Here is a 22,947-nt window from a genome sequence, read left to right as displayed (position 1 = left end):
TCCAACCAGATTCGACGTCATGGGTTGAAATAATGCTTACGTTATTTCGACCTGGTTGTAAGCGAGGCAGGATTGGCTGTGAGCGCCCGTACGTCATTAGTCGGCGATGTGTCGCGTTTGTCAAGAAAACTTAGCGAATGTTGCAGATTATTGTTACAAGTGATGTTTTCTACGAGAAAAAAATAATTCCGAAGCACAGACATTGAAGTACAGCACTTGTTGTCATGACAACGGTGGGACGCCAGCACAGGCGCCTGCTTGCAAATGGTGCCTCTCTGCCAAGGGTCAATGCGCGCCGCTCGGTTGACTTGCACTATGTGCACGGTCTTTTTACTTCGCTAGCTCGGCAGACACAAACGGTAAGTGCAGTTCCATTCATAAGGTCTGTGGCGCGCTCCTTTTCTTTCGCGAGGAGAGAACGGTGCATTTTAAAGGTGCTCAGTGAGAGTTGCACGACTCAGGATGCCGTTTCGCAGGTTGCTCGTTCACCACGAGAGGCCACAAGAGAATAGGTTCGAGAGCCCAATTATCCCAGCCCGCAGGAAGCACGGTCGCTCATCGCGCCGAGAGTAGTTCTCATCTAAGAACAAAAGGCCTGATCCAAGGATTATGTAAAGCACGCGCAATACAGCAGCATAGCACTAAGGTGGGTTAATTTCTGTATATCTTGTTCCATGCCTATGTATGCATAGTAAGCTGATTCTTGGATGCACGCTGGCTTCGGCAGTGTGGTCACTAGGGTGCACGGCCAAGATTTAAAGTTGTCTCTTTGAGGCATAACCCTCTTGATTGCGCTATGCGAAATGCATCGAAATATAGCGAAATGTAGTAGCAGGTCTGAGCATAGCTAGAAAAAGGTGGGGGGGGGGGGGGGGGGGGGTGGATATGGCAGACATGTATGGCAATAAACCTGTATGTATATTGTGTGGCATCTGTCGCCGTCCATTCTGTGATGTGCGACGTTATAGGAAGTTTACGCTTAGTCAGGCATGTTATTGTCTTTTCGTCAACTTCCTTGACAACTATTTTGTTTTGAAAATAAAAACTCAACTTCGGCTTCGCGTGTGCCTTCTTCACGCGACACCACTGCTCTATGGTGAAGCCACCCTACCAAGTTATAAAGCCATCATGTTGCAGCGTCAAGAAAATGGTTCTGAAATTTTGAAAGAGGTCAGAAGTGCCCGTTTTTGTAGCGTCCGTATGTGGGATATGGGTGCGCCGGACCGGGGACCACCACTGTCCACACCGGTTCGTAAACATAGGCCCTGAAGTTTAATTTCATAACAAAAATGAGTATGGCTGCAAAAACAAAAATCTGCTTGGATTTGGAAGGTTGCATGCACACCTTTGCAGAAGAACTGAGGATTGGGCGAGTTGGTGGTTATCCATCGCATTAAAAACCAGCGTTAAAACACACACAAGAGGACGAGACGAGAGACACGGAAGGCGCTGAACTTACAACTGAATTTTATTCGACAGTAAGAAGTCAATTTATACAATACACACACACATGTAAGATTGTCCCGTCAAACGCAGATGTACTGTAATCACCCAAATGCGATAAACCCCCCGCCCTCAAAAAAAAAACCATTAAACAAATTTCCAAGGCAGATGCGCTATCATCAACCCTGCTACCCACAATGAAGACACCAAAAAAAACATTAAACAAATTTCTAAGGCACGTGCGCTATCATCAATCCCGCTAACCACAATGAAGACACTTCATTGTGGGTAGCGGGGTATATATGTAGCCTTCAGCATCTGTTATAATGAGTTTCGGTATATATATGACGAAGCGTGCCTGGAATTGTTAGGATGCTCAAATACCCGAGATGCAGTGTGTGCAGTGCAATAGTCTCTGCTTTAATGCCTGTAATGACTTGACCCGAGTTTATTTGGTTCTGTATGAGTCCGACAATTTCTTGCATTTATTCTTTGCTGTGAACTTCTTTGTTCAGAGTCTAACCATGCGGAATACCCTTCAAACCGGTCTTGGTTGCTTCGGTTGTGTCTTTGCATTGTTGTTTTATCATTTCTCAGGGCAAAGTTCTCCACAGGCTTCTGGAGTGAGGCACTGCGCTCCACTTGCTCCACACCCAAGGCAGCTTACATTCTTAATGACTTCATCATTAAATGCTGTAATGCTTCTGTGTCGCCAATGAACAGAATGGTTGCTAGCCATAGCAGGTGAGTTGTGATCATTTAGAGCAAGTTCTTTTCTCCTAGACTGCTCATTAACTAGGTCAGGTGCACTGTGGTCATTTTCTTCAGTAAAGGAAAGACTCCTCATATCTCCTGCTTTTCCAGTGCAGTAGCTTTTTTATGACTTTTGATAGAGCTTCATTGCTATGTATTGAAGCTTCATACTGATCCCAGGAGCTATAGTCATGAGCATAGTTCCATCAAACCTGCTGATTTCTGGTCTAAAAAGTTTGCCTATTGGCCTCGCTTCTTTCTGATGCATCCTGAGAGCTTAAATAGCGAACTGATGCACGTGGATTTTAGTCGGTAGCATGTTGCAGTTCCGCATTCCTTCGCATCACATTAATCTATAACAGATGGAGGCGCAGCTTCCAGCTGCTTTTGGAGCTTGGCTCCTAGCTCCCAGTCATCAGGCGCTCTTTGTTTTCATATTCCGCATTGGGTGGGGATGCCTCTATCAAAAGAATGGTCAGATTAACATGCAGCTCAACTACGGGTTTGGATAGGGAGGATGGCGGGTTGCCAAGATTTCAATTACTGTTGCAATGCCAGCTGAGTGCCGTGCACGACAAAGCTTTTCAAGTTGAAGAGAAAAGTGCACAAGTAATGCTGGTATGAAATACCGTCGGTGCTCGGTGTTTCTGTCGCTCTAGTGCAGAAACTGGTTGTCTTCTTCTTCAAGGACGTCGGGTCCTGGCTGCAGGCAGTGTAAAGTTCTACACTTTCAGTGTTCTCGGTAGCAGCTTCTGTAGTAGTCTTCAGCTCTCCATTCATACCTTCAGAGTTCTGGGTTTTTGGTACCATCCTTCTGGGAAGTGACCATAGTTCAAGACCCACAAGGGACACCAAGGCAGAGCTATTAACTGGAACCTTAAATGGCTACTGAAGAAAGATGATAGGGTACGTTAGAAGTGCTAGCTGCAACGAGAGCTTCACCTCTTCTGTGATGTTCAGTTCATCGGTACCAATTTCCAACTAAGCTCTCTGCAGTGAGTGCCTTTGCAACTGGGGCCATGTGTCGTACTATTTTCTGCCTTGTCGGCGCCGTGCCCACCTCTCTTCCTCTCTCAGTGCTTCTCTGTTCTCTCCAACAATTGTTTCTTTTGTAAATTAATTTAGTCAGCACAGATCCTTCGATCTGTCAGCAAAGTTTTCACCTCTTGGCTGGACCAAGCTTACCTGCCAGCTGGTACATCTGGTCATATTTGGCATAACCATGGATCCAGATTGTTCAGGGCTATGAACCAACCCCATTACAAGTCTTGGGGGAATGTATAGTATGTGGATAAAAATGTCCACTATTTGTTTGAGCTAGCATGATGGGTGCATTTCGAGCACATTTGATTATTGTGGTTGGCTCAGAATTATGCCTTTACTGTGCAGGACGTGGATGAAAAATTTGCTCGGGATTCTCTCCAAATTCGGCTAGCTGGCACTGAACCAGAGCTGGTGCAAGCAGTGCTTGCACTTGGCAAGGTGAGTGCACTGTGTCAGCTATGTTACATGCATTGCATTAAATAGTTGTCACTGATTTCACTTTGAATTGTTGTCACTGTTTGCCTACTCACCTTTGCTTTGCTGTGGCTGCATAAAAGCATTACAGAAAACATGCTAACAGCAGTTTATTATGAATGACATACGCACTGGGAGTAGTGTGAGGGATAAGTGTGACAGCAGTTGGCAAAACAGTAAAAAAAGAAATGTTTCTGTAATTCAAGTCCGATTTTCTTTTTATTTGTTTGTGCCTTTTCCCCTACTTAATACTGTGTTGTAGCCCCTCGGTTCAGGTTCTTTGATTTTGGCTGCATGGTGGTAGAACGAGCCAGGAAAGAGAATTACAACCCATCTGTAAATTTTCATCCTTTGGGTAATGTTTCAGTCATGTCTACATGCCAGTTGACCTGTGGGATCCTTTTGCAGTTTCTTTCAATCTGCAGTGGTTCTTTGTTTCAGGATCTGTGCAAGTTTCTGGAGCAAGGAGTTGTCCTTGGCACCTTGAGGCGCCTCCTGTTTGAGCCCACAGAGCAGAGCAAGAAATGGTGTGTGCAGAATGTCCCCTCTCTGCTCCTAGCATGCGTGTATTCTTATAATTGTCCTGCATTTAATCGACGCATGGCCTTTGCTGGTTCGCATATTTTTCTTTTTCTCTGGTTCCTTTCACATTTTTTTTCTTTTTCATGAGGGGTTGTCAGAATGGCATCATACACGTTCATTCGATTGGGGTTGATTGGGATGGAGCCTTAGCGTAAGGCATAACTTATGCCAGCTTAAGAAGTTTTTTCACAGGCTTTGTCTTGTGGTGTGTTTGATGCCTGTGGTCTGCACGTAGGTGGAGTTTCAAATATGATACATTCACCCCACTTCTTCATGAATGGGGGAGAAGGAGATTGAAAGAAAGCAAGGAGAAAGTTAATCAAAGTGGCTCACATAACTGACGAGTCAGAGCCCATTTTTTGAAGTAGCCATTCTTTTTTTCAACTGCCATCGTGCTTGTTGTAGGTTTGACCTGTGCACTGGTGTTTGTGTGTGATGACCTGTGCTCGTCACTGGACGAGGGGCAACTTCTCACAATGGTGCGTCCATTCTTGATGCCGACAGACGCCTCGGAGGTGTCTCTCGCTCGACTGGCGTACGCAAGCACGGCCTTGCAGCGGTTGCCAGAGCTCAGCAACGTCACTGCTGACAGTGAGTGCAAGTGCTTTACTTTGCCACGGTTACGAACCTGCGAGGTCTTGATTATCACCTGCAGTAGTTGTTGATGTGTGTAACGAAGGGCTCCAAGAACTGGGGTAGAACTTTTGAGGTTTCTTGGTTCTTGGCAGTGCTTCCATCTTCCCATGACAAGGACACTGTGTGATGCCTTGCTGCATTTGCCGAGCTTTTATGCTTCTGCTTGTGCATTTTGTTGAGTGCAACATGTTTGGCTCATGTTTGGCACCTAGCACAGTCTACTAATGTGCCAAACTGTACAACTTTGAACATAGTACTTAACAGGAGGCAACAGAAGGAAGGAAATGCCCTCTGTTTTGCAGTGCAAGCTCATGAACATTGTTCCTTCATTCAGAGAAGGATCTGTTCCAAGGAAGCTGCACCTGCCATTTCATTTCTGACTCTTGCTGCAGAAAAGATAACGGCCGCTTTGGAGACTGAGGATGTGGACACCATCGCGGAGTTGCTTCTTGCTGATCTTGCCGAGGCTGCTGGAAAGATTGACCAACCTCTTACTGTGGGCAGCTAACAATATTTTTTTCCCAAGTACAGTAAAAGCTCATTGCTTTGGCCTCCGTTAATTCGGAAATCCGGATGATTCAAACTGATGGCTCTGTCCCAGCGAGTGTCGGATGCTCGCTAATTCAGACGCAGTGGATCTCACACCGGTTAAATCAAATGGACTTCCGAATGGAGGCTGTGTCCAGGTATGAATGGTGCGGCAGGAGATCGTCGAAATAGCTTTACTCAAACCTGAATTTCATGCTGCATAGTCGCTTGCTTACCTCTCACTGCGTGCAATGGCAGGCAGGACGACGAACGGGTGGCCTCATATTGAGAACACTTTGACAGCATAAGTTCTCTTTGATTTGGCTGCACTAGTTTCATGGAGTTCTGCAATGTTGGTGCCAGCATGCAGCATCAGCTCCAAGTGCAGCTTGCCACTGGCTGCTTCCAGAAAGAGTGATAGAGTGCAGGCCTGGTTGTCTGGTAGCCTCGGTGTTGCCTTCAAATTACAGCCAGCTGCATGCTGGCAACATCAACGGTCACCGTAATCTCATACCACATGACGAATTTTCAAGCGGCAAAACACAGTGCAGTGTTGCATGTAACCAGGCCCAGGAAATCTTCGTTTTAAAAAAGTTGTTGCATGTACAGTCGAGCCCACATGTAACGGCCCCACTTAAGACGAACTTTCGGTTGTAACGAACGAGACCTGCGCAACCGTCAAAATATACATTATTTCAATGGCACAAAATCACACGTATAACAAACGTCATTAAGCCCTGCTGATCGGTTACAGCGAACGGACGGCGCTGTGATGCGAGATAACTTGCCTCCAACCCCTTTGTGCGCCCGGCGTGCGGTATGCTTTCCCAAACCTCATCACGAGCGAACTGCCCGCCCTGTTTCGTGCCGCACTTGAGCGAGCTACCCTTTCGTTGCCGACGCGACTTCCAAGATCGCCCTCCCGCCCCTCCTCGCAACTCCACTCCTTTATCCTCACCCTCTTCCAAATCCACGCGTGGCCTCTGCGAACAACGCCGCCGCCGCCAGTATCGATCGCAGAGGCCGCGCACTGTGAAGCAGGCTTTCCGTGGGAGCCAAGAGGTGGCGGCACTGACACTCACGGACGCCCCTTATTGGTCTCTCCGATGGCGCTGTGCGTGTGTATCCTTAGCTTGATTGGCTTGATTGCCACCTGTGCATGCTGCACGCCCACCCCATCACGCGCTTTTGTCACTCTTGTTGCGGTGCGGACGTTTCGTTGGCTTAGTTCAAATCTTGGGCCCAGGTTGTAATTCGGGATGGCGGACGGGAACACCGAGCCCACTTCCATTGTGTTCAGCTGTAGAGATTATGAAAGCGGCCTGTGCGGTGGTGACGGCCACTGGCTAGCAAAACTGCTTCCGCAAGGGCGGCTTCGTCGACACAGTGTCTGATGCCGAGCCTGATTCTTCGGAAGATGACCAGCCCAGCGGCAATTTGTGGCGGCGTGTCACCAACTCCGACATGGGGGTCATGACATTGGTTGGAATGATTTTACTTCTGTTGATGATGCCGACACCACGGAACAGTGCACAAACGAGGGCATCGTTTCTGAAGTGCGGAACGACAGTGACGCAGAGGAATCAGATGAGGATGAAGCTTCGGAGCCAGGACCCATAAGCGTGCCTGTAGCAATGAGCTACATAGATAGCCTCAGACAACTCGTCTATGCCAAGGGCCTCGGCGATAGCACGCTTCTGCTTAAAATAATCTGGAAACCTCAATCATCGGATCTGCGCTGCAAAAAGAGACGATCATCGAGGACTTTTTCGGAAAGAAAAATTTTTTTCGTTTGACAAGCAGCTGTCTTTAAAGCTCTGGTCCACTTACTATGAACTTCGGGATATAACGAGCGGACGCCATGTGATGGTCATGTTTGTTATAAGCGGACTCGACTGCATAGCACAGATGATTTACAAGATGCGCTGAAATGCTACCCATGGGACTTGACTTGACCGCTTAGGTTTACAGTTCTGATGCCACTAACAGCTACTTGCCTCCTGCTTTCTAGACAGAACTGTCAATAATTCACTAATGACATAAGCCATCCTTTGTTGTCATTAAAGTTGCCACAGTGGCTCAGTGGTTGTGGTGCTCAGCTGCTGACCCAAAAGGTGTGGGTTCGATCCCAGCTGCCGCTGTTGAATTTCGATGGAGGCAGAATGCTTGAGGGCCGTGTACCGTGGGATGCCAGTGCACATTAAAGAACCGCAGATGGTCAAAATTATCTGAAGCCCTCTATTACGGTGTCCTTTATTGTCTGAGTCACTTTGGGAAGTGATCGAAAACAAGCGTAGTGCTTCACAGCTGCTGCCTCTGCTTTGATGCACGAGTGTTTGTTAGTTACTGTTAAGTTTTGTGTATGACGTGTGCTGCACCATTTTTATTTGAAACCTTGCAGAAAGCCCCATGTGGATTCTAAGGCAACAAGACGATGCCATCTGCGCTACTTTGGACCTTCTTGCCAACATATTTGGTACAGTTGTGGAGCACTCGGTCAGCAAGGGCAGCAGCCGATCAATTTCGGCAGCTGATGCAGAAGTTGTTCAAGGTGCATTCCTAGCCTTCTTCCTTGCACGTGTGCATGCGTGCTTGCATGCTTGTGTGTATGTGTCCTCATTTTACATAGAAACACACTCATGAGATGAAATGCAAGTGTTCAATTACTTAGGGTTTCAGAGGCTGCTTTAGCCAGTTTTGGGAACTGTGGGTACATAAAGCTTAATACAGGGTCATGTGTGGCACTTCGCACAAATGAAAGAATGGAGGTGTTGCAGAATAAAAAAAAGCGCACAATGTGCAGTTAGTGAGCTGTGTGTCATCCCATAGGAAACGTGTTAGTCTGGTCATCTAAACCGATGTTAACGAGTTTGATTTAAACAAATTCTTTAAGTTTTGTAGTTCAAATAGGATTCAGAATTCGCCTTCATGATTGCTGGGGCGACGTGCAGGTGAGCATGAAGGCATTCCGAAAAGTCAAGCAGCAAGTTGTGGCGCATGTGAAATTTCAGTCACAATTTACTGCAATGTCTCACAGAGGTACAGAGAAGTCAGAAAAATCAGATGCATTCCAATCTTAAAGTCTGAAGAATTGGTTAACAGTTGTATTGCAGAATAAGCTTTCAAGTTAGTTTCGTTTTGCGAATGCTTCTTTGAAGCAGAACCCGCATTTCAGAACTCCTTCATTTGTGGGAAAATTTGTTGCATTATATTGTACAGTATCCTGAGAGGGTGTTGGAAGTATTGTATATATGTGGGTAAGGACCACATTTTTTTCCACCATTTTGGCAGATTTCGGCCTTTACCTGAAAGCAGAATTTTACTGTTTCGTCATCTGACTATAGTCTGGGGTCTTATAAGAAGTTTGTTTTAGCAGATGTGCCACTATAAAAGGCATATGTGAGAATGCCAAGTGTATCCAAATATATGTTATATGAAAGATTGAATAAAGTGGCCATGCAATGAGAGGACAATTGCAAATGGAACATTTATTGTGGTTCCCCAGGTCTGCCGGGTACCCACCGGAGATAAAATGAGTACAAGTTTTCTGCTGGTCTGGTGCTCAGCTTCTTTAGGGTGAAATGCTTGGGAAATGGGTCTTTGACCCCACCGTGAGTAAAAGAAAAATAAAACCTTGTTCCATGGCACTCGGCCACAGCTGCCCTTGCGCCATAAAAATTCATTCATGTGTGAAGAAGGGCATCCTATATTTACTGAGGAAAAGAAGAGGTAGCCGCACTGCCATCGCTCAGACCGACTGCGTGCTGACCTGAATAGACCAGAGACTCGGTCACCGCCGTGGTTTCGTCGCCGCCTCAGCATTAACATAAGCCCCCGTTACATTCGGTGGAGGTTCGGTTTAGCATCCTCGTAACACCCTGGACCTGTGCAACCTCACGCTACCGACCCCCGCTATGCCCGCTATGCCTGAAACCGCCCACCACCAAGCCGTGCAGGTTGGCTCACTAGGCCTCTCTTCCGGCTCCCTCCGGCAGCGGGACCCGGCACTCTTCAGCGGTACTGACAATCGTGACGCTGAAGACTGGCTCACATCATACGAGCGGTTGAGCACATATAACAATTGGGACGATACCACCAAGTTGAACAATGTCTTCTTTTATTTGACTGGCGTTGCCAACCTGTGGTTTCGAAACCATGAAGCAGACTTCTCCACGTGGACTGCTTTTAAGGCGAACCTCACCGAAGTGTTCGGAGGTCCTGCTGTGCGCAAGCTATGCGCCGAACACCGCTTGCGCGAGCGCTCTCAGCAGTCGGGTGAGACGTTCACCAGCTACATTGAAGACGTGGTCAACCTATGCTCGCGTGTCAACCCCCAGATGTCCGAGGCGGACAAGATCAAGCATATTCTGAAAATCATCGAGGATGATGACTTTCAGATGCTGCTGTCGCGAGATCTCCGCACCGTTGCCGAAGTCGTCAGTCTCTGCCAGAGCTACGACGAGCTGCGCAAGCAGAGGCTCATCACTCGCCAGCACGCAGCAGTGGCTGTCGAGTCGCTTGCCGGCCTGTCGGCTGCACCTGACCGCTCGCAACTGTTGGCGCACATGAAAGATTTTGTGCGTGAGGAAGTTGCAGGTCAGCTGTTGCTTCTGCCATCCCCCTCCGTGCAATCTCCATTCCTGGCGCCCGACCTTCCCACTGCCATCAGCGAACAAGTGCCTGAGGCCCTTCCACCGGCCCCTCCGCCCGCACCAGCACAGCCGCCCGCACCTGTCGCTGCACCCCTGACCTACGCTGCCGCCGTCGCACGGCCGCCTAACTACCGCCCAACCTACGCTCCACCTCAAGCGTCTGTGCCTCAAGTTCCTCACGCTCCGACGCCTTTTTTGCAACCGCTTCGGCAATTTGGCAGTCTCTGGCGTAGTATTGACAATCGGCCTATTTGTTACTCTTGCAGACTGCCTGGTCATGTGGCCCGGCTTTGCCGTCGTCGTGCGCTGATCTCCCCAGTTGCCGGTTACTGGCCTCCTCCCAGTGACTACTCACCGCCAGCCGAGACGCCACAGAGTCGCCCGCTTTCCCGTGATCGCACCACCTTCTCCACCCGGCGGTCACCTTCTCCTCGTCACCGCTCCCTTTCTCCCATGTGTCGGCACCCGAATCTTTCGCAAGAGGAAAACTAGACGCCGCAGTTCTTGAGGTGAGAACTGCGACACCAGCGAAATGTCCAAGGCCTCAGTTATGTCCCGCCAATCTGATCGCCGTTTCCGTAGTGGGTGTTTCTGTTCTGGCGCTTGTGGACACCGGCTGCCATGGCCGCCTCCTTTTGCCGCTCCTTGCGAAAAGTGACGACCCCACTTTCTGGATTCTCGCTGCGCACCGCAAGCGCGCAGGCTATTGCGCCGTTTGCGGCGTGTACGGCTCGCGTCGTCATTCAGGAAATTCTCTACGTGATTGAATTCGTCATTTTACCAACCTGCTCTCTTGAGATCATCTTGGGTTGAGACTTCCTGTCCCGCCATAACGCAGTCATTGATTGTGCTCGTGCTGAACTTGAGTTCTTTGCGCTCAGCGGTTCCACGCCGCTCGATGGCCCTTCTGCTACTCCTGCCAAAGCCGTCGTTGCTGAAGACACTGAACTGCCTGCCTGTTCTTCTGTTCTTGTGCCCCTCACTTCTGACCTTGTTCGCGACGGCAACATACTTTTTACACCATCGCCCCTCTTTCTGTGCCGCAAGTACCGCTCCATACCTTATGCCGACCTCACTCTGTCAGCTCGCCTTAGCGCGTTGTTCGTGACCAATCCGTTTACATATGCTTCCGCTGTGCGTCGCGGTGAGTGCCTGGGTACCATGCAAATCATTGACTTCATTCTCTACCACGATGAAAATGACAATTCCCCATCCCTTGACGTCAATGCCGTCAGCCCGCCGGTTCCTGCACCCGACACTTCGTCTCCAGACGTTTTCCTTCCCTCCATCGACGCCTCTCTTCCTGCACCTCAACGAACTCAACTTCTCGCTCTGCTTCATCAATTTCGTTCCTCCTTCGATTCACACCAACCTGATTTGACCCTCATGTCGACTGTCGCCCACCATATCGACACCAGTGACCACGCCCCTCTGCGTCACTGCCCATATCTTGTCTCAGCCACTGAGCGCCAAGTTATTAAAGACCAAGTTGACACCATGCTTCAGAGTGGCGTGATCCGGGCCTCACACAGTCCCTGGGCTTCTCCCGTGGTCCTCGTGAAAAATAAAGATGGCTCTATTCGTTTTTGCGTTGATTACAGCCGCCTGAATAAGGTCACATGAAACTCTTTCGCGCATTGATGATGCTCTGGACTGCCTTCAAGGAGCGGAACTCTTCTCTTCTCTCGACTTATGCTCTGGGTACTGGCAGGTCCCCATGGCAGCTGACGACCGCCCTAAAACCGCATTCGTCACCCCTGATGGCCTGTATGAATTTACCGTCATGCCTTTTGGCCTCTGTAATGCTCCGGCTACTTTTGAGCGCATGATGGACAGCATTCTGCGTGGCCTGAAATGGAAGTCGTGCCTGTGTTATCTCGATGACATCACGATATTTTCGCCCGACTTTGCCACTCATCTATCCCGGCTGAAGCACGTCTTAACATTCCTTACGGACGCTGGCCTTCAACTGAACTTAAGAAAGTGTTGATTTGCTGCTCCTGACCTGACAATTTTAGGCCACGTTGTGTCAAAAGAGGGCGGCCGCCCCGACACCGCCAAACTTCGTGCTGTGACTGCGTTTCCAAAACCTACTTGCATTAAGGAACTGCGCAGCTTCCTAGGCTTCTGTTCCTATTTTCAACGTTTTATTCGCAACTTTGCGGCCATTGCTGCCCCTTTAACTGAGCTTCTCGGCAGCAATGTGGATTGTTCGAGTTGGTCGCCTGCCTGCGACGATGCCTAAAACACCTTGCGCAGTCTCCTCACGGCACCACCTATCTTGCGTCACTTCGACCTGCAAGCCCCAAGTGAAGTACACACGGATGCCAGTGGCATTGGCCTCGGGGCTGTGCTCGCCCAACGCAAGTCTGGATTTGAGGAATATGTGGTTGCTTATGCCAGCCGCACCCTCACGAAATCTGAATCCATCTACTCCGTGACGGAAAAAAAGAGCTTGGCCATTGTCTGGGCCCTTGGAAAGTTTTGACCTTATCTCTATGGCCTTACGCTGTAAGCAACTGCCTCATCACTCTGCTGGACAGTTGCAGCCACTGCAGTGTCCTCCTTGCCCCTTCGACTGTGTTGGCATCTATATATACGGCCCTCTGCCATACACCGCTGCTGGCAACCGCTGGGTCATTGTTGCCATTGACCACCTGACCCGTATGCAGTAACCGCCGCGCTCCCAGCTGCTACAGCTTGTGAAGTGGCGTGCTTCATTTTGCAGCGCTTTATACTTCGCCACGTTGCTCCTCATGAACTCTTCAGTGACAGAGGATGCGTATTCTTGTCTGATATCGTTAAACCTCTACTCGCCGAGTGCAATATCATTCATCGGACTTGTACAGCCTACCATCCGCAAACAAACGGTCTAACTGAACGATTGCTAGCGATGTACGTTGCTGCCAACCACACGAACTGGGACCTCGTTCTACTCTATATTACGTACGCCTACAACACTGCTACTCAGTCCACTACCGGTTTCTCCCCATTTTTTCTGCTCTACGGCCAACATCCATTCGCTCGCGTCGACACAGTTCTTCCATACCGCCCTGCCTCATCTGAGTGTACAACTATTTCTGAAGCTGCCCAGCACGCCGAAGACTGCCGCCAGATTGCACGGTCGCTCACGGCAGACACTCAGGGGCGCCAGAAACACCGCCATGACGACGGTCAGCTTGATCCGGATTTCCCACCTGGTTCACTTGTCTGGCTGTGGATTCCTTCCACTGATCCCGGCCTATCAAAGAAACTTCTTTCACAATACCATGGCCCCTACCACGTCCTGGAGCGCACATCCTCCGTGAACTACCTTATTGAGCCCCTCACACCGTCTTCCGATCTTCGCCGACGTGGTTGCGAGACTGGGCATGTCCAACGACTGAAGCCATACTATGACCCGGTTGTGTTGTCGCCACCCTTAGTCGCCAGGATGGCACCTTTTCTCCCCGAGGCCATTGTGAAGAAGAAGGGCATAATCCTATATTTACTGAGGAAAAGAAAAAGATTCTTGGCTGATCCCCCAGTGTGGGTATGTGCCATCTTTTGATAGGCTAACAACAACAACAAGAGGTAGCCGCACTGCCATTGCTCAGACCGAGCGCCTGCTGACCTGTACAGATGAGAGACTCGGTCGCCGCCGCCTCAGCATTAACCTAAGCCCCCGTTACACATGCAACATTTATTGTGGGATCAAGTGAGCAGATGAGTGAGGGCATGAAATAAGCTCTGATAATTGTACTTGAAAACGGCACCAGTCTAGTTTTATTTTTGCGGCATCTCTTCCTCTCTCTTCTGCAGCGACTGATATTTTGTCCTTTTTTGTTTTTGCTTTCCCCCTAGCTCTGAGCAATCAAAAGCACAACTGCATGATTAGGCATGCACATGTGTCTGACATCTCAATCCTTCCCTAGTTGTACAGCTAATTTTATGAGCAGCTGCACCACATGCCTTTCCGTCTGGCTCAGGCAATGCCCCGGTGATGCCGATAGTATTTGGCCGCCTCAGCACCTTGATAATGTGTGTTGCGGCTCCGTATCAGTTGAAAAATTCACCTCTCAACTGTTTCAGCCCTGAATCAATGAGCAGCTCCACTTCGTACCTACACGCCTTTTAGTCAGCAGGAGGGCAGCTTGCGTCATGTGGCTTGTGCGATGCCGAGCTCTGGCCGTATCAGATCCCTGCGCCGTGCTCAGCCAGGAGTGAAGGTACTGCACAGAAGCTACTTTGTAGAGTTGTGCTTTTTGGCGTGGAAACATTTTTTTTTTTTTTCGCTCCTAGGAGGTTTTGCGCGGACATTCTGTAAGTACTGCTGTGCAGAATCGCTGTGTGTCCGCCGCGGTGGCTGAGTGGTTATGGCGCTCGGCTGCTGGCCCGAAAGACGCGGGTTCGATCCCGGCCCCGGCGGTCGAATTTCGATGGAGGCGAAATTCTAGAGGCCCGTGTGCTGTGCGATGTCAGTGCGAGTTAAAGAACCCCAGGTGGTTGAAATTTCCGCAGCCCTTCACTACGGCGTCTCTCATAGCCTGAGTCACTTTGGGACGTTAAACCCCCATAAACCAAACCAGAATCGCTGTGGTTCACACTTGCTGTGAAACTATTTTTTATTTAACTGAAGGACATGCACAACAGTTCGTGTTATGCGGATTTCTCTTGCATTGGATCCTATGGGAAACCAACCAAATGATCACACATTGTTCACCTCATCTGAGAATTCATCCCAACTGAGTTTGTTTCAAGAGGAGTTAACTGTAGTTCGTTGAACCGAGAGTTTTGCTGTTTCAGTGTTGGCAATGCTCCTTGTAATATGATGCAATTAGGTCATTCTGATGCCTTTTATTTTCTCCCTCTATCTGTTTTTTTTTTGCAAATGGGGGGGTAGGGCATTTTGTGCCGTAAGCACAACTTGGTTCACCACTCATGGTGTGTAGGTTCTGCATACAATTCCAGTGCCCCTATTTTTTTGCACTTAGAAAGTTTTCTTCGAAAGTATTTTTCGAATTTAGGACACAAACTTGTCAGAGATACCAAAGAATTTTGGAGATATGTGAAGCGTAATGGCAAGGATGACAGCTCAGTACCTGCTCTGAAAAATGATGAGATAATCATCCATGATGATGAGGCTAAAGTTGAAATGTTTAGCCGTTATTTTTCATCTGTGTTTTTGCCACCTAGTTCACGTTCTGTCTGTTTTGCATTACCTCTTGAAATAGATTGCATGCCGGAAGTTACTTTTTGTGTTGACGGTGTGCGTAAATTATTGAAGGATTTGAATCAGGCTAAGGCTTGTGGCCCTGATGACATTCCTGCCGCAATTTTAAGGAATTGTGCGGATACATTATGTCTGTATTTCACCCGGCTGTTCCAGAAGTCTCTTAATGAAACCGACTTGCCTGCTGATTGGAAGGTAGCGCATGTCGTGCCCATACATAAGAGTGGTATGCGAAACTCTGTTCAGAACTACAGACCCGTTTGCTTAACCAGCATAACCTGTAAAATTATGGAGCATGTAATATATAGTTGCGTTATGGCCCATCTCACCAAACACAATCTCCTATGCACTAGTCAACATGGTTTCAGGCGTGGATTTTCCTGCAGTACGCAGCTGGTGGAGTTCGTTCATGATTTGGCATCGGCAATCGATAAGCAACAAATTGTGGACTGCGTTTTCTTGGATTTCCGCAAGGCATTTGATGTTGTCGCGCACAGTCTTCTTCTCTCCAAATTGAAAGCGTATAACCTGGATTGTAAAGTAATTGCGTGGATTGCAGAATATCTGTCGTTACGAAGGCAGGCTGTTGTTCTGAACGGTATTTCTTCACAGTATGCACCAGTTACGTCGGGAGTTCCCCAAGGCTCAGTATTGGGACCACTTTTGTTTTTGCTGTATATTAATGATATTTCAGCTGGCATACAGTCTTCATTCAGGATGTTTGCCGATGATTGTGTTGTTTACAGAGTAGTAAATTCCACTTCTGATTCACAAATCCTGCAAACTGATTTAGATACTGTGGCAGACTGGTGTGTACGTTGGGACATGTCCTTAAATATAAACAAAACTGTTCACGTCACCTTCACAAGAAAACGTGCTAATCATCCGTATAGGTATAGAATTAATGATTTTACTCTCAACATAAGCAAGTCATTTAAATATCTAGGCGTCTTTTTTACATCGGACTTACGATGGAATAAGCACATTAATTATATTGCGAATAAGGCAGCGTCACGTTTGGGTTTTCTACGGCGGAATTTTAGCCATTTACCAAGTAACTTAAAAACACAGCTGTATTTCAGTTATGTACGCTCCATACTTGAATATGGATGTGTTTGCTGGGACCCACACACATCTGAGTGTGTAGGAAAATTAGAGAAAATTCAGAATAGGGCAGTTAGATTTGTTCTTGGTAATTATAATTGGCAAGTTAGTATGACGGAAAGCAAACGAAAACTTAACTGGCAAGAGTTGAAGGACCGTAGAAGGTACATCAGATTGAAATTTTTCCATGAGATTTATTATTCAAAAACTGGCATAAACCGCGAACAATATACCCAGGCACCTCATTATATATCAAAGCGACTGGACCACTGCTTGAAGGTCAGAGAATTTTCTTGCAAGGGTGACGTCTTGCGTTATTCTTTTTTTGTTAGAACTGTTCGGGACTGGAACAGTTTGCCATCGAGCATTGTATGTATTACATCTAACGAAGCATTTTTCCATGCACTGCAATAATTGCTTTATACCTATAAATGAAGTCTGTACCCCCCTGCTGTAATGCCCTGCGGGGCGATGCAGGTAACTAATAAATAAATAAATAAATAAATAAATAAATAAATACAAGAAAGGAAAAAGGAAAAGCACCATCCTTCCACACAGGTTTGCACTGACAGGTTTACACCAACAGACTTCTGATAAGGGAAGTGGAGTACTTATGATGTATTCCATTTTCCTCTGTAATGCCCTACGTCCCTGAGGGTAAATAAATAAACAGAAAAAGAATACATATGTAAATGTTTACTTTAAATGAATAATTGAACAAAGAAACAGGTATGTTGCTTAAAGGCCACGCTGGCATTCGTGATTGTTCTGAGTTGAAAGCAGATATACTATATCTCTAAATGCTGAACTGAGTCATTTAGTTTGTCATTATTATTTGACTTCCGTTTGCTTGAACTGAGAACATATTAGCACTCCTCTGCCATTTCTGGCTAAGCCCGTTGTTCTGTTTCAATTTCCTGCTTTCCCCAGGTGCACTTCCTGGGTGGCCTGTGGCTGTTGCACCTGGATGCCAGCTGTTGTGCCGTCGCCAGCAGCGGTCGCCAGGGGGCGTCACTCTCCCTTCCAAAGGAGAAGCTTCAGTCTCTGGCTCTCGCTGTTTCGGCCCAGCTGCTGCAGACAGTCGAGGACATCAAGTGGATCTTGGTCGAACAGAATCTTGGTGGGTATGGTGGCCTGTACAGCAAAGAAAAATAAAGGAAGCATGTTTGGGACGGGAATCATGGGAGTGTTTAAGGGATACACTCGGTGGTTGGATGAGCTTCTTGTAATCTAGGTGGTTTGTGACTGAAAAAAAGAATGTTGTGCACAGTAAAATGTTTACAGAGAAATGAAAAAGTGGTGGCTGGTTGCAGTGCACACCTTTTAACTCCCGTGATGCGCAGGGCCAAACAGCGAAAGTCATTGATCGGTATTTTTGCAAGAAGTTACATAGTGAGGGTGTCAGAAGCAGTGCATTGTATGGTGCACAAGAAGTCTGGCAGAAATATTCTGCAAAAAAGGAAGACATTGGTAGTCAACTCTGCTGAAATAAAATATAATCAAGAATTGTGGATAGATATGGAGAACACATAATGCAGAGGCTTATTCTCTGCGTGTGTAGGTCACTATTGCTTCTTCTTCATTTATTTACTCTTTTTTTTCGATTTTTGAAGCTAAAAATGTTTGATGCCATCCTGCGTTCCCACACCATGTGACCTTATCTAGCACAGAATGGCAGCCGAATATAGTAGACTACGAGCACCACTAGCGAGAGTTACAACTCTGTTTTTTTGTCCGCATGTGCAGTGCCATCGTGCTGTCACTACTGTCGCCAGTACAAGGGATCCGAGAGGTGGCTGTCAGCCTGGCACAGGCGGCATTGAACTCGTCTCACAAGGGGTGCAGCAGGCCCCATCTTCTTTTCAAGGAGATCGACCAGCACGCTGCAGAAGTGGCCGCTGACACGGAGTACGTGCTTGCTAACCCGAATGCTGGTGTTTCAGGTTCAGTGATGACAACAAGGGGAGGTCAGGGGTGGTGCTCGCCACCCCAAACAAGTAATTGGTTGCTTGCTCCATTACCCGACAAGAATTTGGTAGAATTTTTTACATTAAATTGCAGCTAGTAAAGGGACATTGCCTTCACAACGTGTTCTTTTCATTTTATTTTTTATGAGGAGCAATGCTACGTAAGCATCATGCCTACCCCAAGTTGAGTTAAATTGATGAAGTTGGGGAAATGTTTTTATTGGAAGGGACAGTTTAACCAGCACATTTTCGTGAAGTAGCATTTGTTGTTTTTTTTTCCTAATTTGGCACTTGCCTTTGATGTGAATTTTTTTTTCTGGTCTGTGGACGATTGTTCCTATGTAGAGTGACAAATTTCTTAGAATGATGATCCACAAATATATACCTTATAATATGTAAGGGCTGCACCCATGTATGGACCACACCCTCTGTTCTGAACTATATAATTGAGAAAAAAAATGTGGCTGTACTTTTTTTTTTAATTCGTGTATGAGCCGCATCTACAAAATTCACTCCCAAATTTAAATAAAAAGTGCGGCCCTTACACAAGTTTCTTATACAGTAGCTTGTTACAATGCTTGTCTTTAGGGTCCCTGCAGGTGCATTGTGCTGAAGTATGATCAAACTGAAATTCAAAGAAGGTGCCAGAATGAAAAGAAACTAAAAAAGGTAAAAAGTACCGTGGGCATTCGTGTAAGGACTGCTCTTTATCTTTGCGATTTTGACGGTGTGCAGCCATTACATGGAACCCGTGCCCTGTTTATGGGGTGGCACGTTTTTTTATGACGTATTAGCACTTCTGTGATGAATCTTTTAAGTACATAATGCATTAATTAAAGGTATGGACGGTACAGTGCACAGTGACATGCTATATTACTTGATAGCCAGCACGAGCCACCTAAAGTAAGATGCTGGTAGGCCACTTTTTTGGCCAGTTTCCTTCCCTTCTTTGGCAGAGGTATGTGCATACAACTGTTGGGCCATAGTACTTTACTGAGAGTAATGATGGTTTGGCCAAAGGTTCGATACAATGCTTAGCTTGTGCGATCTGAAGCCATTGGTGGGAGCTGGCCTTACCTGGGTTGCTTTTCTGATCGCTTTACTGGCAAAGGCATGAAAAACGTCAGTGGTACCTTCATTTTAATGTCAGAGTATTGTGTTGTGCTTAACTGGTAGCATGGTTATGCCTTTTATGATAAACGGCGACTAGTTTCAAAGCATCTTTGCTGCGACTTCTATGCGAAGCATGCCCAACCGCTAGCGTCTGAGCCAGGCGGGCAGTGCAGGGAAGTACGGCACTAGCATGGGAGCACCCTGTTCCGACTTTTGTGCTGCTGGAGATAATACCAATAACGTTCTGCCTTTTTTGGTGTAACACCCTGCTCACAAGTAGAAAGTGAGGCAGTCTGACGAAACAACACGTCATCAGCATGATCACACTGGTTGTACAGAGTGTCGTAGGCAGGTTTCACCATCTGTTGGCTCCGGGTGGAATGCACCATGTGTTTAAATGACACATGCGTGAAGTGAAATTCTTTTGGCTGACTTTATTTCTTTCTAAATTATTGGCTGCCAAGCCGTGGTTGCGGCCCTTGCACTAACACAGCCCTTACACAAGTATATATGTCAAACGAGCAAGGCGTTGATTAGTGCCAGGACAGCACAGTGTTCCGCAGTCCCCGACTGGAGCTGCTTGAAAAATTGGCCATCATTTATGAACAGTAGCTGTTGATGAAGTGTCTGAAAAGCCTTGCTCTGTGTCGTGCCTGCATGCAGGGAGCTGCTGGAGCTGATAGTCACATGGAGTCATGGCCTGAAGAAGCAGAATACACTCCTGGTGCTTTTGAACCACCCTCAGGTTCCTGTGGCGATGCAGAATGGCATACTCCAACTGGTGACGCACGTTGACTCCAAGGTGTGTGGACTATTGATGATGACGACGGGGGGCTTTGATTTCGGTGGCAGAAAGCCACTGCGACAAAGGTGCACAGTGGCTGTCATGTTTTTGGTCTGCACGATGTGGGAGTCAAAGACTAGGTTTTTTTTCCCCTAAGATTTCACCCCAGAGAAAGCTGAGCACCAGGCCAAGGAGAAACTTGTATCTGCTAGAAAACTGATGGGTAGTGGCACTGGGTATCGAACCCTGCACCTCCTCCGTACTAAGCAGATGGTCAAGGCCATCACTGCAGTGTTGGTTTTTTTTACCTATTTTGCTTCGAGGGCTTTTGGTTGTGCCACGTGTGTTAAGGTTGATGTAATGTCTTTTGTGTAGCAAAGTGTTTCAGAATGGAAAGTTAAGAGAGCTTTGCTTTGACAGCTTTCTTTTGAGATTGGTTGAGTTGCTCATTGCGTTACTTCCTTGTCTCAAAAGTAGTTTTCATTGGTTGCGTTGAGATAAAGGTTCAGATAGTAGTTTACAAGACATAGATGTGAGTTGCCTTCCATTCATATCGCCAGTAAAAGCAAATGGCATGCCCCTTTTGCAGTTTAACTGTACAAATCAATTGTATGCAGCAAGGTGCAGTAAATGCCACTTGGAAGTGTCGCAGTCTTTGAACATTTAGAATGTGCAGGCAAAGTCATTTCGGTATCAGATTTTTTTGTCAATTTTCATCTGTGTGCCTGAGCTGCCTGTTTTGCGTATTTCTGGCCTGGTGAGATTAGGTAATGTCCTGAAGCTCCACCCGAGCACTGAGAAGCACTGCAGTGTAGAACTCCGGATAAATTTTGACTACCTGGAGATTCCTTAGCTGGTGCTGACATTACACAGTATACTTCAGCAGAAGTGAGGCACTCTGGTATCTGTGCCTGTGGTGAATAGATAACTTCACATTTAAGGGTATAATTTAGCATTTTTATTTTATTTCTCAGCTTTAGGTTGTTGCAAAACACTGGGAAGCTGCTTTGTATTGACATTTTTTCTGCTACAAAGCTCGCTGTAAAAGCTTTCGCCATTCGCACCACCACTGATAGTGGCATTGGTTGCTGCTTACAAGATGTGGGTGCAGGTTGCCTTTGGTTCATTTTGGTGGTCAGAACAAATGACTTGCCTCCTTGTGTTGGTTAATTTAGTGAATTAAAGCTGTATAGACAGCTAACTTTTGGATGTGTGTTTTCTTCTTTCTAATGATGCGCCAGGCATTAGTATACGTGGAGTACCACATGACATTCACCTACAACTGCTGAATAATTTATAGTCTCATTTCTCTCTCATGCTGTTTTAGTTTCACTTTCAGTGGCCGAATGATGCCAACTTGCAGTTTCAGTTCACACAAGGCATCACAAAAAATGCGAAGTATTCACTGCTTCATCATTTTAATTCAATACGTTAAAGCCAGTCCACCTCAAGAGCTGGAATGACAACGCATGAAGCAGCAGCAGTTATATTGCATTTTTTTTATGCCTTACGCATGCAAAACTGACATCACAGAGCTGCCGAAACTCAAACCAAGAGAGCATGGGAGGAAAATTTTATTATAAATTATTTAGCTGCAGAACGGAAATACCACGTGGTGAGCCATCTATAGTAATGTCCTACACATCACTGCGAAGAAGACAACATGCCACCAAAATGCGTTGTCGATACTCTTTTAATAGACATGACAGCTGCGAGATGCTTTAAATGCCGCAGCATTTGGCTACAAGGTGGGATGAACAGAGATATTTTTAATTTTGAAATGTATTGAAGCTTCAAATACTTAGAAATGTGGTGCGTGAATTGGGTTTAATGGCAAATGCAGTTCAGGAACTATTCAGAAAGCAGCATTGTCTACCTTTACTTGGCAGTTTATTAACCTGGTGGAAAAAGAGTTTAATGTTCAGTATAAGAAAATCATTAGTGGATACTTTGGTCTGTTTTGAGCATGCTTGAAGTGGGTGTAGCATATGTATGGTACTGACACAGTGAGATTGTCATTGAGCAACTCTGTGTGTTTGTGTACATCTGTATTGTTTGTTGTCAAGATGGCTACTCCCGCTAAATGGACTTTTTGTTGACGTGATGTAACTTCTGAAGAGGGGACTTATTGACGGGGGAGAAGGGACTAGCGCACAAAGCAGTTAAGGCAGTGTAGGCAGGAACCACCGACGAATGCCAGCAGCCTAAGCTTGAGTCTCGTGCGGAGGCGACCAGCGATGGTGATGAAATGTGGCTTGGCTGCATGGTCTTCATCATCTTCCTTGCATTCCCATAACATTGGAGAGTGGACTTCAACATGCTATGCTTATGGAGCATATGAACAAACATATTTTTTTCTTTATGAGTGCTTACTGCCTGAAGACACAAAAAGGAGAGTGATTATATAAATGGGAACAGGCTTGCTGATCTAACAAGTAAGGTTTACAATTATTTGTTACTAGTGCCCAGGTATGCTATTTTGTGCACTTATTGCATGGGCCCAGACTAGCAACTGGCTAAGGGTCCAGATGCTTTTGTTGCCCACTTTTGTAAATGTGTATGTTCCAAAGTAAATAAAATTGAATTGAAGTGCGCAAGGTACTGATCACGGGGCCCCTGTGTTCAAGTAGAGTATGGCACTGCTACATCACAAGT

General features: G+C 46.8%; 1 protein-coding gene across 2 annotated transcripts in view; it reads left to right on the top strand.

Annotated features, from left to right (window-relative positions):
• The first annotated feature begins 41 nt into the window (after positions 1–41).
• Positions 42–22,947, top strand: part of LOC144112787 (uncharacterized) — a 33,125-nt gene continuing 10,219 nt past the window's right edge. The window contains exons 1-10 of one of the 2 annotated variants that reach the window (XM_077645601.1): positions 42–359; positions 477–646; positions 2,041–2,187; positions 3,586–3,678; positions 4,156–4,241; positions 4,801–4,887; positions 7,862–8,011; positions 17,359–17,548; positions 18,175–18,336; positions 20,172–20,310. In XM_077645601.1, coding sequence (XP_077501727.1) covers positions 7,870–8,011; positions 17,359–17,548; positions 18,175–18,336; positions 20,172–20,310 — 633 coding nt within the window. In that variant the 5' untranslated portion in view covers positions 42–359; positions 477–646; positions 2,041–2,187; ... (2 more) ...; positions 4,801–4,887; positions 7,862–7,869. The remainder of the gene's footprint in view (positions 360–476; positions 647–2,040; positions 2,188–3,585; positions 3,679–4,155; positions 4,242–4,800; positions 4,888–7,861; positions 8,012–17,358; positions 17,549–18,174; positions 18,337–20,171; positions 20,311–22,947) is intronic. The other variant, XM_077645600.1, reaches the window with a different exon arrangement.

Source organism: Amblyomma americanum, chromosome 1 (genome assembly GCF_052857255.1).
Source record: "Amblyomma americanum isolate KBUSLIRL-KWMA chromosome 1, ASM5285725v1, whole genome shotgun sequence".
Taxonomy (NCBI): Eukaryota; Metazoa; Arthropoda; class Arachnida; order Ixodida; family Ixodidae; genus Amblyomma; species Amblyomma americanum.
The sequence above is the reverse complement of the archived record's forward strand: the minus strand, read 5'-3'. Positions and strand labels throughout refer to the sequence as shown.